The sequence below is a fragment of the Platichthys flesus genome, chromosome 16 (genome assembly GCF_949316205.1).
Source record: "Platichthys flesus chromosome 16, fPlaFle2.1, whole genome shotgun sequence".
In the NCBI taxonomy this organism is placed as follows: domain Eukaryota; kingdom Metazoa; phylum Chordata; class Actinopteri; order Pleuronectiformes; family Pleuronectidae; genus Platichthys; species Platichthys flesus.
This window is the reverse complement of record NC_084960.1, coordinates 3130769-3147488: the sequence shown is the minus strand read 5'-3', so window position 1 is coordinate 3147488 and position 16720 is coordinate 3130769. Positions and strand designations below refer to the sequence as shown.

The 16720-nt window shown below is 46.1% G+C and overlaps 1 protein-coding gene across 3 annotated transcripts; it reads left to right on the top strand.

Annotated features, from left to right (window-relative positions):
• The first annotated feature begins 214 nt into the window (after nt 1–214).
• LOC133970674 (trinucleotide repeat-containing gene 6B protein-like) lies at nt 215–14833 on the top strand. Of its 3 annotated transcripts, none has more exons than XM_062407666.1 (21): nt 215–500; nt 1756–1843; nt 2199–2220; nt 2509–2946; nt 3498–6431; nt 6679–6831; nt 6950–7140; nt 7298–7360; nt 7445–7603; nt 7700–7834; nt 8747–8938; nt 9149–9262; nt 9495–9705; nt 9871–10023; nt 10188–10355; nt 10597–10743; nt 10952–11044; nt 11265–11480; nt 11744–11814; nt 12562–12701; nt 12796–14833. In XM_062407666.1, the coding sequence occupies exons 2-21, from the start codon at nt 1787–1789 to the stop codon at nt 13364–13366; spliced, it is 6228 nt and encodes a 2075-aa protein (XP_062263650.1). In that variant the 5' UTR covers nt 215–500; nt 1756–1786; the 3' UTR covers nt 13367–14833. The 3 variants fall into 3 exon arrangements, with proteins under 3 accessions (XP_062263650.1, XP_062263649.1, XP_062263651.1); XM_062407665.1 differs by having other exon boundaries at nt 6947–7140; XM_062407667.1 differs by lacking the exon at nt 8747–8938 and having other exon boundaries at nt 6947–7140.
• Nucleotides 14834–16720: the final 1887 nt, after the last annotated feature.

The window sequence follows — 16720 nt, the reverse complement described above, 5'->3', positions numbered from 1 at the left end:
GCGTGTTGGTGTTTCGTCACGTGCAAACACTGGAGGTCTCTTTTCCTTCTTGTTCTAATCAGCTGTTGTTTACTACTTTCTTGGTTCGCGTGTGCATGACGTCACGCCCATGGTGCTCGGGCGCCCCCTGGTGGCTCCCTGTTCCCCCGCTCCCCCCCCCCCTCTCTGTGATCGCAGCCTGGTGATTTCATCCGCTTCACAGCTCAGAAGCAAAATGGCCGCTAGTAAACGAACCGACCACACAGCGTCTGACAGTCACCCCGGGCTCACGCGTTGTTTGCGGATCCAGGACTAACAGAACACTCGCCTTTCCTCGGATTCTTTTTCTACGACTCACACGTCGCCGCTCGGTGATGTCACTTCTTACTCGACTTCAGCCTTGAAAGCCTCGAAGAACTCGCTCGCTCGGCTAGCTCCGCAGCTAGCCCGCTAGCGCTAGCTCTGCAAGAGATTTTTTTTTTTTGCACAGACGCACTTTTATGTCCTACGTGATTCCCGAGGTGAGTGTTGTCGAGCGGCGGCGTGGAAACGCGCCCCGGGCACCTTTTCCCAACACACCGTGTGAGCTAATGCTAATGCTAATGTGTGTTGTCGTTGTGCAGTCGGCAGCGCTTGTGTTTCTTCCGATTGTTATGTGGATGAAGCGTTATTTAAGTTGGTCCCCGGCTCGGAGCGCGTCCACCATTAGCACCGCTCGTGTAGCGTGTTTTATTTATAAATGTGCATTTACGAAAAAATGCCACATGAAACGGTGTGAATGGAAAATGGTGCTCGAGGGATAAGGGGCATGTCTTTATCCGAGGTGACGAGCGTGTTGTCTGCTCTGAACTGCGCACGGGTCGGCGTCGTCGTGCGGGGTCCGCGGGTCGCGCTGCCCCCTGCTAGCCCCCCGGCTCCTCGGGTCACCCGCTGCTCCACAGGCGACTAGCATACGTTAGCCTTTAGCACCGGGGCACCTAGCAGCTACACAGCTGGTCCTCTGTGGCCTGTTATTAACATGGTATGCGGGTCGGTGGCTCCTCGTGCGGATGCAAACATCTGGACCTGTGGCCACACGTCAACTGGCCGTGAGCTGTAACGTCAGCTGGTGTGTTTACATGCAACACGGCGAGTTGTCCACTTAGCTCACATTAGCGTTGTGTGACACGATGCTGATTATCCCCAGCTTAGCTCTGGGCCCTGTGGTGTTTACAGACTTTTCCTACAAACAGCTCTGTCCGTGTTTCTGCCCTCAGCTTCCTGTGTGGCAGGTTTTGTTTTCCACAGAAACCGCCCCGTGGGACTTGTGCATTTGCCCAATCCACATATTTACTTTTGGTGTTGATAGTGTTAATGGAGTGGGGGGGGGGGGGTCAAGTTATCACATTAAAGCTTGTGCCTTCTAGATCATGCTATGAGGCATGCTACCTTAACAGACCCGTCTACTGAAATACGGGAGAATCTAGAGTTTCCAGAGTAGTAGAGGGGTCATAGTCTCTCAGTTTGTGTGGCCGCTGTTTGTCTCCTGGTTGGACTTGCAATCGCTTTCTGGTTAATGAATTATGCAGCGAGGAGCTAGGCTACCACAGGCGGTTGTCAAGCTGTCTGCCCCTGGTTAACGTTACAGCCCTTACAACTCGGACTGTGTGGGAGTAAAACTTGGCACTGGTCTGATGAAGTGCATGTTATCTGTGTGTGTTTATGCGTGCATTGCGTTGCTTTCCGTACGACTTGAGGTGTTGCAAATAACTGAACGTGTACTTTTCTCTTCCACAGACAGGAGAATCAAGAAAGGGAACAGTAGTTCATGGAAGACAAGAAAAAGAAGAAAGAAGATAAGAAGAAAAGGGAAACCTCTCAGAAGGCAAACTACCAAATATTTACAGCTGATTGTGCTTTATGTTTTTGTAAATTGAGACATTCCTAGTTAAATATCCTTTAGCCAGGATTTTATTCTAAGTTGAATTGGATCGGATCCATGTTAAAAATAATTTGCCATGTTTTAGAGATTTAGCTTCTTGTACAAATTCTGCGAATTTAGGAAAGAATATCAAACGTAGATTTTCTTTTTTGCTCATGTTTTCCTTAGTTTCAGTAGCAAGAATAAAGTCTGTTAAGATTAAACTTGTAGGTCTCAATGGATTAATGATATTGTCTTGTTGCTTAACCACCTTACCAGTTCTCCCAAATACCTGACTCAATTTTTCTTTCTGTTGTAGGGGCCAGAACAAAAAATCAAAGGTACGTTTGTTTATTTGACTTGTCATTATCCTGCTCATCTTTTTTTTTCTCACCCACTTACTTTATCATTACATGTGATGATTACCCTAAATACTAGATCTTGTTTTTAAAGATGCGATTATCTACAGCACCCAGTTCTTATAAAATTGTTGTATGCTTTTTTCCTCAAACTTTTCTTAAACTGTTAATTACCAACTAGCTGAACCTACTTAGCACATACTGTCTTTCTGTTTTTACCACACTGAAGTCTACTGGTGATTAATACCTGTAATTATTTGTATATTCTAGTGCCAGAATCAGCCAAACCCTCCTGCTCCCAGCCGCTCGCCACCCCAGGCCCTGTGTCCCCCAGCCCTGGCCCCGCTGCCCCCTCATCCCCCAGTCCTGGTGCCGCTGGGGTTTCTGCACAAGTTCCTACTGGTGGTGGGAACAATGCAAAGCAGCGGACTGCTGTGGCCAACGGACAGCCCTCCTCCTCTCCCTCTGGAAGCCAGACCTCCCAGCAGCAGCGATATATGTCCAGAGAGGTTCCACCAAGATTTCGCAGCCAGCAGGACCACAAAGTGTTACTGAAGAGAGGCCAGCCACCGCTGTCCTCCATGCTGCTGGGGGGAGGAGGAGGAGGAGGGGAGGGAGGCACAGGAGGCGGCAGTGGCTGGGCAGCCACCCCTCTTGTGTCCTCACAGGGAGCAGATAACCCCAATGCAAGCACAGCTGGAGGCACAGGTTTGTCAAAGAACACAAATGATTTTCATGTTAATTACGTGATCCCCCGAGTGTCACATGCAATGTATAGAAGTAGTCTCCTGCCATCAAGCAGCAAAAGTTGAGGAACTTAATACCGTTTCAATTAATCACAATGCTTTGGAGGAACAAGGAACAGATTTTACAGCAACACATTAGGGCTTCAGCTGACTAAGACTATCAAACAATGACAAAAGTCAGACTAAATTGAATTAAGATGCTCAGATGCAGAGGTAGCTGCAAATCGACTGACCGGAAAGAAAGAAAATGCTCTGTTTGAAGAATCTCAGCTTATGATCCGAAGTTAAGACGTTCAGTGGGCAGTTCCTCAGCACAACCCATCGGTTGATGTTAAAATATAAATGTCACCAATATTTCAGCTGTGAACTTCTCACGTCAATGAGATGCATGTATTGTAGGGACCAATATGTCACACTGTTGGTATCACCAGTTACACATGTTGTTCGTATTGAATTGATGAATTATTTTCAATTGCAAATCAATATCAATGCTCTCTAATTTTGTCATTATAGATTCCAACCTGGGTTCATCCTCCCCTTCACCCCCCAACTCATCTTCATTATGTGTTGCTGCTCTGTCGTCTTCTTCTACTACTACTACTTCAACTTATGCAAATTCCACATGGGGGTCGGGCTCTGGCAGCCAGTCCTCTTCTCAGGGCTGCGGGACGGTGATTGTGGATGGGACTGACCTGGAGGATTGGCCAAGCATCCTAGGCGGGGCCAAATTGAGTTCTGACGTGGCTGGAGGAGGGGTGCAGGAGCAAGACTGCCCCGGTAACAACAACAGTAGTGCCTCATGGAGTGAGAGAAGCATCCAGCAGAAGGGAGGAACGGCAGGAGGAGGAGCAGGGAACATGGACAATCCTTCCCCACCTCGTTCTTCTCCTCCTCTTTCCTCCTCTTCCTCGCTTAATGAATGTGTTCAGTCAAGTGATGTGTGGGGCTCTTCCACCTCCTCTCAGGTGGAGGCAGGGTTAGGATCAGCAGCATTTTACAATTCCAAAGTCTCCCATCTTCTACCTGGGCCCCAGGAGAGCCCTGTGGGTGGCAGCAGCAGTGTCCCTGGTGCCAATTTTAACCCCAACATGAACCCCTCTGCCTGGCCTGCCCTGGTGCAAGGTGGGACATCAACTTCGGCTAGCGAAGGCCTTCCACTGCACTCGTCCATTACTTCAGCTTCCTCGTTCTCTGCCAGCACCACCCCCATCACCACTCATTCTCTTTCATCTGTGAATCAAACTGGTCTTCATCAGCAGCATACTGAGATAACTGTTCCGGCCAGAAGTGGAGAACCGCAGCACTTAGGAAACCCGGAGCTGGGTTCAAGTGGGGGAGCAAGAGGAGGAGCAGGACCAAATCAAGAAGGTGGTGATGAGAAAGGTTGTGGGGTCTCTAGTATTGAGGAAGAAGGGAGTGGAAATCTTTCTGGCTCCTCATCTTCCTCCTTACCTGCCTCTTCTTCGTGGAGATCCATGCCACCAGTGTCCTCTGACCTCAGTTCAGGCGTGTCACCGGCCGATGGGTGGGGTGGAGGAGGCACTGCAGCTCAGGGGCAGGAAGGGAATGCGTGGGGCTTTAGTAGCCAGGGAGAGAAGGCAGGCTGGGGTAAGGGAAATGACGGTGGTTCAAATACCCCAGTGGTATCTCAGGGAGCATGGGAAGGAGGCAGTTCAGACGCAGAGTGGGCTGGAACAAGGGGCAGTGTAACTTTGACTAACTTAGCAATAGGAAGTGGAAGAGCGGGAGATGTGAGCAGCAGCAACAGCAGCAGTAGTGGAGGCAGTATTGGGGGCAGTGTTCTGCAGGACTCTGCCGCACCAAAGTTTGAAACTATGACAAAAGCTTGGGACAATCAGACAGGGGTGGAGAGTGGCGACAAAGCAGTTTGTGAGTGGGGTGGAGGAGGAGGGGGAGGGGGGCAGCCGGAAGGCACTGGAGGTGGAGCACCTTCATCCTCTAGCGGAGGAGGGTCCACAGCTGGAAGTGGTGGAGAAGGGGCTGGTGGCAGTCACAAGCAGGACCAAGCCTCACCTGTAGACAACCGCTCCCCCCAGACCTCCAATGCTGAAGTGGCCTTACTTGGCATGCTCAATCGATCTGACCTGGACCCCAGAGTACTGTCTAACATGGGCTGGGGGCAGACCCAGATTCGACAGAATGTGGCCTGGGACATGGACACCCCAGCAGCAGCAGCAGGAGGAGGAGGAAACCGGAAGCAAAGAAGTACTTCATCTTCCTCTGCATTCTCATCAGCAACTAGTCGTGGTCCCGGGTACCCCTCTAATACCAGTTCAGTAACTAATGATCCATCCTCTGGCAGTCACACGGCCATCCTAAACTCTGGGCCTGCTCCAGTGAAGGATGGCTGCGATGGTGATGCCACACAGTCAACCTGTGGTACTCATGTGCATGGTAGCATTATAAGGAAGCCAGGACTGCCAGAAGAAGATATCAAGGGCAACCCAGGGAAGGCAGCTGGAGGCTGGGGTGATCTTCCACCCGAAACCCAGGGCAAAGGATGGGGGACTGACGAACAACCACAATGGAGGGATCACAGAGGAGGAGGGAACAGGAGAGACACTGGAAATCAGGGTAGCGAGTGGACCGATGGTCCAGAGGAAAAAGGGACAGGGGGATGGAAGGGGACTGGAAGAGGGGAGACAGGTGGTTGGGGAGGACAGGCTGGAGGGGGAGGAGACTGGGGACAGAGGGACTCGAAGCCTGGAGGTGGGTGGGGAGATGGGCGGGGAGATGGGCGGGGAGATGGGAGAGGAGATGGGCGGGGAGATGGGCGAGGCCGAGGTGGAAGCAACTCTGATGAGGGATCTTCCTGGGGTAATATGGATGAGGGGGGGTCTCAGCGAGGAGGATGGGAAGGGGGGGATGGGGGTGCAAGCAAATCCCACCAAGATTGGGGGAGTGCCAAGCCCCACACAGCAGCAGCACAGATACCAAACAGCCAAGTGGCACCAATGAAAGCCCCAAATCAACAGCAGCACCAATCACAGGGCCAGCCGCCACCAGGAGGTCCCATGCAAGGTGGGTGGAACAGCCGGTCCAATGTTGGAGGGAGAGATGGAGGTGGAGGTCCACCATCCAAGAATCAGAACCAAAGTGTGGGCTGGACCGCTGGCCCAATCCCCCAAGTCTCTGGAGGTGGGGGGGATGCCATGGAGACCAGTGGCTGGGAAGAACCCTCCCCTCAGTCCATCAGTCGTAAGATGGAAATCGATGATGGCACTTCTGCCTGGGGAGACCCTGTCCGCTACAAAAGCAAGAATGTGAACTTGTGGGACAAGAACAGTGCTCCCCCCAGTCAAAGCCACGCTCAGCAGGCCCCCCCTCCAGGCATGCAGCAGCAGCAGCAACCCCCCAGAAGGCAGCAAGCGATGCAGCAAGGGATGCAGCACAGCAGGGACGCTAACTCACGCAGTGCCGCAGCGGGTAAGCAGAATAATAAGTATGCATTTGGCAAGTCACACCCAAAGAAGATTGAACAGCCGCCTTTAGATTCTTTAAGTATTACAAGTTTTATTCTGCTGTTCTTGATTTCATACATTCAAAAAACAGCTGTAGCAGAGCCCAACACATTTTCTTCATCAACACTTAACTCGTTATCAGCACACATTTATTTTGATATTTTTCTGCTGCACTTTTCTAAAGTGTATCGTTCAATTTCATCATTCTCCAGGTCCGGGTATGTGGGGAGGAGGTGCACCATCTGGGGATAATGGTAATACTAACTGGGGCCAGGCGCCGGATGCAACAACAGGCTGGGGGGATCAAGAGGAACCCAGCAAACCTTCTGGCTGGGGGAACCCTCCACCCAACCCTGGTAAACCTGGTAAGAGCAGAAGAATTACAGAGAAGAACTTCCATTCAGCTCTCAGTTTTAATGGCATTCAGCATTTTTAAAAGCAAAGGATCTAACATCATAACCATCTGCTTTGTTCTCAAAGCAGGCCCCAAGTCGATGGAAAGCTGGGGTGGGAAGGGAGAGCCCTCCGTTGCAGCCTCCCGTCACGCCAGCTGGGATGAGGAAGACGATGGTGGTGGAGGGGTCTGGAACAACACGACCAACCAGGGCAACAGCTCCTCCTACAACTCTGGAGGCTGGGGTCAGAGTCATGGAGGCAAGAGAGGCAACATGAAGGTAGGAAACTAGATTCTGGACACAATTCAGTTTATATATAGTCTCTCTTGGTTCATGTTACAAAATAGACAAAACAGTTTCCTCAGTACTTACAATTACATGTACTTTTATTTTAATTTTAATGACTGAGAATAATATTTGTATTTCTATCCCAAAGAGTGGAGGTGGGGACAGCTGGATGAACCCAGTTTCACGTCAGTTTTCAAACATGGGTCTTCTGGTGAGTCGTGCATTTGATGTTTGTAATGAATGATATCGATAGCATCATTATGTAATGCCACTAAATGATATTGTTGTTTCATAGGGTGATGATCCAAGTGATGACAAAAAGATGGAAGGAGACAAGAGAGGAATGAGCGACTATAACGGAGAGATGCGTAGGGGAGGAAGAGGCGGAGGAGGTTACCGCATGCCTAGTTCCAAAGACATGGGTCCCGGTGACATGGGGCCGTATGGAGAAAAGGTAGAAGTCTGTTTATAATTAATGCACTAACTTCCAGTCGTAATATTCAGCAGTAGTACAATTCAGTTTTTTTTTATGGATTTCATTGCACTTCAGATGGGTGGCCATGGAGGGTTTGCTGGCAGTGGCGGAGGAATGGCTCCACCTCGAGGGATGCACCAACCGGGCATGCATCCGATGAACCCCCAGGGGCTACGTGCTCAAGTGCCTCATCAGTTCCTCTCTGCACAGGTCTGTTGTCTTCAGTCGCAGGCGTTATAAGTTAAGATGAGAGCTGGAAGGTCTCCTGAGAGCCTATATGGACACAAACAGTATTTGGTTATATGATATTTCATATTAATTGAATATTTCTCATGAAAAGGCTGGTCCTACATGTCTTAAATAGTTGGAGGCAAAGCGATATGCATTGAAACCTGTAGTGACATGTTGGTCTGGTTTGTAGACGTGAATGTTGTTGGTTGGGCTTGCTAGCTGTTGAAATGAATTATTTATTGCCTGATTGCCTTTTGGTCCGGCACTTACCACACTTTCCAGGGCGCATACAAATTGAGGTTAAATATAAGAACAAACATGTCGCTGTGTTCTGTGTAGGTAAGTTCTTATTGGATATTCACCAATATTATAGACATTATCCTCACATCACAAAAAGGCCTGGAACAAGAGCATTTTACATGTGGGTTACATATCACAAAATGTGGTGTCGTCTTTTTTTCAGGATCTGCAACAAATTGCACAAACTCGAGCCTGATATTTTTACAGCAGGATTACATGGATGTATCTGGTTCTTCGCTGACAAATACCGCATCATTTAACCAAGTTTCGTGGAAATCCATCAAGTTGTTTTTGCCAAATCTTTCTTACAAACAAACAAACATAACAACCTTGGTGGATGCAAAAAGGGAAAAAAGCGACAAAATAATCCTTCACATCAACGAGTAACATACCACAACAAGATTAACTACAAGAATATAAGCCTGTAAAAACAAGATAATTCAAATAATATCAATCTACAGAAAAAGACGTCATGGTTTGAATAATAATTTAATTTTAATATTTTAAGTCAATCATTTATTTGGAATAATGGAGTGCCCCTCCTACTCCATTAAGTGGAGCTCTATCTAAGTAAATCCCTGTGGTGTGCAGGTGCCGGGTCCTATGCTGAAGCAGATGCCTTCTCCTGGTAGCAGTGTGGGTGGAGTGGTTGGTGGAGTGGGAGGTGTCGGCAGCGTCGGAAGTGTCGGTGGTGTTGGTGGAGGGGTGATCCCTCCTCAACTTTCCCCACAGCAGCTAGCAATGCTCAGCAACATTTACCCCCATGTGCAGCAGTTCCATCTGGTATGTGCCTCAATCTTAGATTGTTAATTGATGGATTGACTCATGGACTAGACATTTTAATATACTGTGCTTTGTGCATAATATCTTGGTAACAGATGGTTAACTGTAATCCAACTGTTTACTTACTTGCAGTGTCTGTGTGAGCACAGTCTTACATATGCTGTTAGCCTTCATGTCTTCATGTCCATTTCTTCTTCGACCGCTCCACAGGCTTGTCAGCTCCTTCTACAGCAGCAGCAGCAGCAGCAACAACAGCAGCTCCTGCAGAACCAGAGGAAGTTCCCTCAGCCTCAGCCTCTCAGGCAGCAGGCAGACCCACAGCAGGTGAACATGTTTATATTCTACAATCTTTGTTATACCACATTCAGGGTCACCAGGATTTCAACCATTCTGTATTTCTCTACTGAAACTACAACATGTCTACACTTCTCTCAGCAAGGACTTGGTCAAAGTTTATGTTTTTCTGAAAATGTAACACTTAATATTAAGACAATTTTCTTTCACATGACGTCAGTGCTTTCCGTGTGTTAGAAACATCTTCTTGTATCTTCCTCAGCTGGCGAGGATTATGGCTATTCTTCAGCAGCAGAGGCAGCATCAGCAGGGTGGGGTTGGAGGAGCTGGAACAGGAGGACCGGGCTCCAAACTGTCCCCTTCTCACCTGGGAGCAGGCCTCTCCAAACAGCCCATGGTTGACTCCCTTCAACATCCTGGAATGGGGGGGCCCTTATCAGACCATCATGCCAAATCACAAGGGATGTACTCTGGTGAGTCCAACGGGCAAAATCTTAGCGGTTAACTAAAAGTCTGTTGTAAAAGTAACTGTAAATAAATTTGCTGCTAAAAGCATTATCTGGTTGCGGGTCTGTATGATCTTATATGTGAGCCAATAACAGCCACTTGTAGATCCGTATTCACTGATCTCTTTTCAGGGCTTGCCCCTGGTGGTAACATGTCAGGGATGGAGCTTGGTCCCATGATGGGAGGGATGAAGGAAACCGGAGGACAGCAGTCCAGATTCAAGTGGATGATGGAGGGACACTCCCCAGCGCCCTCTCCCCCCAACCCAAGCCTTCATAAGAACGGTGGGCTGACAAATGTCACACTTCCCAGGAAAGCTCACCTCTTGGGCTTCTGTCCGTCTGCTATAGACTGAACTGATAATCACCCTCATTCATAATGTATCTGTATGAAGCACTGTCAGTTGAATCTATTTGACATGATTTCTCCCTTGTGTGCTGTTCTGAAGGCCCGTTACCCAGTTCTCTTAAGGTGAGAGGAGGATCCCCTTACTCCCAGTATGAAATGCTGGGCGGTGATGGTTTAGGGATTCCCCCACAGGGCCCTGCAGACAACTGGCATCGAACTCCCGGCAGTAAAATGGGGAACAAACCTGCCATATCCAGCTGGCCTCCAGGTGAGTTTGCCAGAGAAAAAATTAAGAGAAAATGTTAAGTCCAACTCAATTAATATGCAGCATGTGAAGAATGTGTTGGACAAGAGCGCTTTACCTAATCTAAAGAAAATAAGAACAAACTAATTGCCAAACATTGCTCCTTATTTTTTTCAAATTGTTCCTAAATACATTTTGAGCAATAGACATGGCCTTAACCATGATAGCACATCATTTCAATGAATTTCCTGTTGTCTGATCACAGAGTTCCAGCCTGGGGTGCCCTGGAAGGGAATCCAGAGTGGTGGAGACCCAGAGTCTGACCCCTACATGACTCCTGGTAGTGTTCTTGGCTCCCCAGGACCCCCAAGCCTCAACGACTCTGACCACCAGTTACTACGAGACAACATAGGTATTTGTGCACTTTGTGTTAAAGTTATTTTAACTTCTACTATATTTTAAACTATATGCATTGTTAATAATGCAACCTACGTTTGATTCCTATGGCTTTATTGTAAGTCATGGCTCAAAGTCGTGTTCCTCACAATCTGTCTGCTGGACTTTGGTTGCCCTGTCTTGTTTTTCACAGAATGTGTTTATAACCCTGTAATGTTTTTTAGGGCCAAACCCTTCCCTCAACACCTCGCTGCCTTCACCTGGTGCCTGGCCCTACAGTGCCTCAGACAGCCTGCTCAGCAATGCACACAGCACAGGTAAATGTTTATTTTCTTTTTTTCGTTTTCGCAACTTGACGTTTAGACTCTCTTTCATCTTATAATGTCTGTTTTTTTTACTGGTGCACAAGTTATGTCTTTCTTGGAGAGACGCCTAAGCAGTTGGGTGAACTATGTCGTCTCAACTCCCATTTCTGTGGTCTCTTTGTCAAACCTCATATTCCCCCTCCTTCTCGCCCCCTCTCCATTTCCTCTTCAGGAAAGTACTCGGAGTACAAGCCCAGCTGGCCCCCAGAGCCCATCGGACAAAACAAGTTTTGGAAAACCAATCGCAACAGCTCTCATCTGCCACGCCCCCCTCCTGGCTTAACTAATCAGAAGCAGGCCTCGCCCTCCCCATGGGGCAGTGGGGGCCCACGGTTGGCCCGGAGCTGGGGAGGAGGTGGGATGAATCAAGAGTCGAGATATGGGCCAGGTACAGACGAAGGATCTCGTTATTTCACAACAATTTGTCAGCTTACTTCTCATTTATATAGTGCGTAGAGAAAGATCTTCTTCACAGTGACATGTTGGCTCAGCTTTAAGTAAAGTATCATGAATCCTAGTAGATACTTTCTCTTCATGTGGATGCGCTCTCAGTCTTCAGTGTGATCTCTGTTTGTCAACTAAGACATTCCCTCTAATTGTTTGATCCTTGTCTTCTCGGTTTGTCTCCCTCCTTGTCTGTTTTCATTAAAGGCTCAGCTTGGAGCGATGGCACGGCCTCCAGAGGCAGCTGCTGGTTGCTGCTGAGTAACCTGACCCCGCAGGTAAGGATGTCAACATGAGAGAAAAACCTGAGAAGAATCTAAACCGAAAGTTTAAATGGGCTTTCTTTAAATTTAGACAATTACAGTGTCACCACCAGTAAACATGTACACTGAAATTATGTAGAAAGGGTGAGTGTGATGTGCAACAATGTTGAACTCAGTTTATCAGAGTTTATCATGGCTGTGAAGTAGAACACCTGCCCAGACAGACTGGTCAGGGTTTGGAATCAGAAGCATTAAACGTCTGTGCTCATTCATCTGTATTCTCCTTCAGTCTGTCTTATGTAAATTAGACAGAATGATGCGTGACCCATCTGTAATTGGATTGTGAAGTTGGATGAGCCATTTAATCAATTAGAGTCTGCACAAATGACACTGGCATCACACTGCTCTGCAAGAAGCCTAGAAATGAAAATGTTTAATTATAAGTCAAAGCACACAATAATTTTGTGTCGTATAGATTTTTGTATATAAACCTATTTGGCCTCAGTCAGTGCTCTAGTCTATCTCAGAGTAACTGTGGCCGACTCTGACACAATAAAGCCAAAGTCTCACCACATTATTAAGTCTGGATTCTTCATACACATAACTGTGGTTGTGTAATCCCCTCAATGCTCTGACATTTCACTGCCACTGTAATTGATGACTCAAGATTGTAGACAATAACTAGAGCATCGTTACATTACATCACTTAACATGCATACTCTAAATCTTTTACACGTAACCTTCATTCTTGGTTCCCTGTAGATCGATGGCTCCACACTGAGGACTATCTGCATGCAGCATGGCCCCCTGCTGACGTTCCATCTTGGCCTGACCCAGGGCAGCGCTCTGATTCGCTACAGCAGCCGGCAGGAAGCAGCCAAGGCCCAGGGTGCACTACACATGTAGGTTAACCTGTGCACTCACTAATACACACATGCTTCAAATCGATCATTCTCCTGTTGATCTAACGAGCCCATTCTTGTGATTCCCTCTCAGGTGTGTTTTGGGCAACACCACAATCCTGGCGGAGTTTGTGAGTGAGGAGGAAGTTGCTCGCTATTTTGCACATTCCCAGGCCGGAGGGACAGAGGGGGCCGGCTCAGGAGGGCCCCCGGCCAGTGGAATGCAGGGCTCGTCTGGTACAGGCACCTCTGTGGCCAACAGTGGTGGTAGCTCCCCCGGGAGTGAGCGGGCACCAGCGGGTACAACTTCAGGTGGAAATGGAAATGGAGGAGGCGGGGAAGGTGGAACAGCGGGTCTAGGTAGTGTGAGGTCCTCCGGGTCTGGCTGGCAAAGTCTCGATGGTACTGGCAGTTCTTCAGACACCTCTTCAGCCCAAGGACCCGGGCTAGGGATATTTTCCCAGTGGAGCACGAATGGGTCAGGGGAGGGAGGAGGTGTCGGGGGAGGTGAGGGTGGGAGGTCTGGCCTCTGGGGTGGCATGACTGCCGGATACCCCAGCAGCAGCATGTGGGGGGCACCACAAATGGAGGAAAGGCACCAAATGGACAGCCCTGCTGCATTGTTGCCTGGTGACCTGCTGGGGGGAGGAGCTGACTCCATCTGATGAGGCCCCTCCATTTGTATGTGTAGGTTTGGACACACTGATACAACATACACTGGGTTACATATGTACTTACTATAGCACACACACACAAACACATTTACATGGTATGCATATTAATTAATGTACTACACATATACCACATGTGCATACATATACTCAGTATGCATATTGACCTGCACACACATAAAGCAGAAATGTGAGACATGCTTACACACATTCTTGTGGCCAGACTTAAGCTATTATATAAACAAATGCAGGGACTGTTAGATGTGTATACAGCCTTTTTCCACAGATGAAGATTTCAACTGCTTAGACTTGAAACCTGAAAAAGAATGAAAAGTCAGTTGGTCTGAAAGACTTGACTGGATTGCAATGTGCTTAGTAAATAGGGGACTTTTCAACAGATTTACATACACATGCACACACCAAATACAGACAAGCCTTCAGACAGTTGGGCACTGTACACAGCATTACCTTCATCGTATAAGAGAACTTAAAACTACTACATGATGTGAGGTTAAAGTGCAGTTTGTATTCGTGTCCCCTTAAAGACGGAGACGGAGTCCAAACACATGCAAACAGCTCTGACTGACAGCAGAACTGTATCTTACTGTGTATGTTCAGTTTATTATATTTTTTTTTCTCCGTTTGTTTGTATGTATGGTTTTAATTTTTTGAACAGTGAAAATATTGAAAAATGTCATTGTTCTGTTTTCAAAATGCTGACCTCCTACTGTTGTATCTCACGCACTCTTTCTCTGTTATACTCTCTTGAACATGTTTGTTACTGTTGCAGTGATAAATGTTAAATTGCTGGCAGTTTGCGGCTATGTTGCATTTCTCCACGTGTCGATGCTGCGCGCAGTATCATTCACACGATATTGACATGTGTATGAGTGAGACTGAGACCAAGTAAGTGGATTACACCACCGCAGTTTGTGTGTGTGTGTGTGTGCGTGTGAATGTGAGAAAAATGTGTGTGTGCATGTTAATGCCTGTCGTTATGTGGGCAAGGCTGCTTACTATACAGAAGGTCTATACAAAAATGTTTTTTGAGTGCTATCGGTATACTGCTGACTGTGTTAAGAAATATTGGCACTAATGCTTTTTTTTCTCATTTGAAGTTGTTTGTTTTTTTAGCAGACTTGTCTTTTTTATTGTCCGACCTGCAATAATAAAAAAAAAAGAACATTTTAATGACACAAAGAGCTGAAGGCATAAGAGTTGAGAAAACGGACATGCCAAATCTTATCACCTGTGTGGAGTGGGAGGGAAGGGTGGGACGGGTTGTTTACAGATGCAGAGTAAGAGTTACCGTACGTTTTTAATATTCTGTTGTGTATTCGTTTTAAATTAAGACAGGCTTTAACACTCCTGTTCAGTGTTTTCGTTTTGAGATTTTACAAAGGAAAAAATTTATTTAAACAATGAGAACAAGATTAATAAAGATGAAAGTATTGGCTTCTACATTTGTCCTCGTGATAATTTCTGTTTTGTTTGAGGTCAGGGTCGTGGAGTTTGGTTAAAAGTGACCCACGAGTTTTTCAGGTGGAGTAATTTCCAGTCTGAACCAGTCAAAACTGCCTCGTATCTGTTCCTCTGTGGATGTGACAATCTGCTTTAATGCAAATGTGAAACCTAAGCCTGACATTAAGGTGGCATGGCAGCTCCAGGACTGGGCCAGGGTGGAACAAGCCAGTGTGTCCATCTGTCACCCTCTCATTACCATCCACACACCAATCCTATTTAACATGCACGTCATCCTGCAGTAAGCCACTGCTCACTGTATGAAATGACTCCTTCTCTGAGGTGACTGAGAGCTGTCGTTGTGTGAAGTGGACCTGACTATCTACAGACACATTTTAATAAACCTCTAATAAAAGCTCTGACACAGTGATGTCACCATTGTCAAAAATATTCTCCTCATAGAAGTGGAATATCAGGTATTTCAGCATATAGATATTAACCTCAATAGGAATAATACAATCACCAGATTCAATAATAACTATTATGTAAGAGGGAGGGTTTGTGTGTGTATACAACCGCCACGGTTTGTAAACAAGATTACACAACTGAACGGATGGTTCAGTTGTGTAATATGGTAGGATATTGTATTGGTTAGGAAAATATCCATTAAATACTAGTGAGGGATCCAGGGATTTGTTTTCTTATCAAAATTGTCCTTGAATTTTCAGAGAAGAACTCATGAAATAAATCTGTCATGTTTCTGTGACAGACACGAATCAGTGCGTCCGATAATAGTAAAAAGTGCTGCACAATAGATTCACTGTATGAATGTGTGAATGCCTTTAAACTGAATAAAAACTTGTGAATATCTGGATATTTTACTTTTCTGTCACGTCGATTAATTGAGTTGGAATGGATCGGCTCAGAAACCTCTTGACGCATCTAAACCTGGAAATAATTAAAGACTATTTGAGGAAGTCATCTGGGAAATGTGAGCCTGTTTGGGGCTGAGAGGTTATTACATTGTTTAATTAAAAACACTGCCGGACAAATAGAACACCCATCAACGATGCTATTCCATCTTCCTCTCTCTTTATAACATTTTTCTTACTTTCCCTTTTGTTCTTCTTAAATTCTAAATATTTAGAATCAGAATCAGTTTTGTTTGCAAGACATGAGCACACAAACTAGGAATTTGACTCCGCTGTAGTTGCACTCAGTGGAACTACACAAACACATTATTAACAGCAAACTAACAGAAACTAGCAGAATAAACATAACCATTATGTGAAATATAAATAAACTGTACAGGACAGCATGTTTAGCACCTTGTACCTGTGTTTTTATAGGTGCTATATAAATAAAGTTTCAACACATTATTATAAGATACAATTTTCACCATCTCTCACTAACAAATTATATGATAAGAATTATTACGGCTTTAAGATAAGATCATCTTATATTTGTTTCACAATGGGGAAATATGCAATATTTCAGCAAGGGTCAAAGTGAGTAAGTAATAAAGAAAATAAGACTGGAATAAAAACGAGTATATACAGTGTAAAAACAAGAAGCACTATCCGTAGTGTGAGAACAATTTAACAAATTGATCAATAATAATCATAATATCATAAAATACTAACAACTATATGAATATAATAAGAATGCCAACAATGACCTTAATTTAATAATAAGAACAATATGTACAGTGTTAGAATAATTGAACAATAAAAAAAACAATAATAATACTACTAATTATTTTATCAATAATAATTTTCATATTTTGTGTTATGATTATTGGTGCGTGGTGTTTTAAGGCGCGGTGACGTGCGGCCTGTGCCCCTTTCATGCGGACGGTGACATCATCAGCTGCTGTTAAGTAACGGG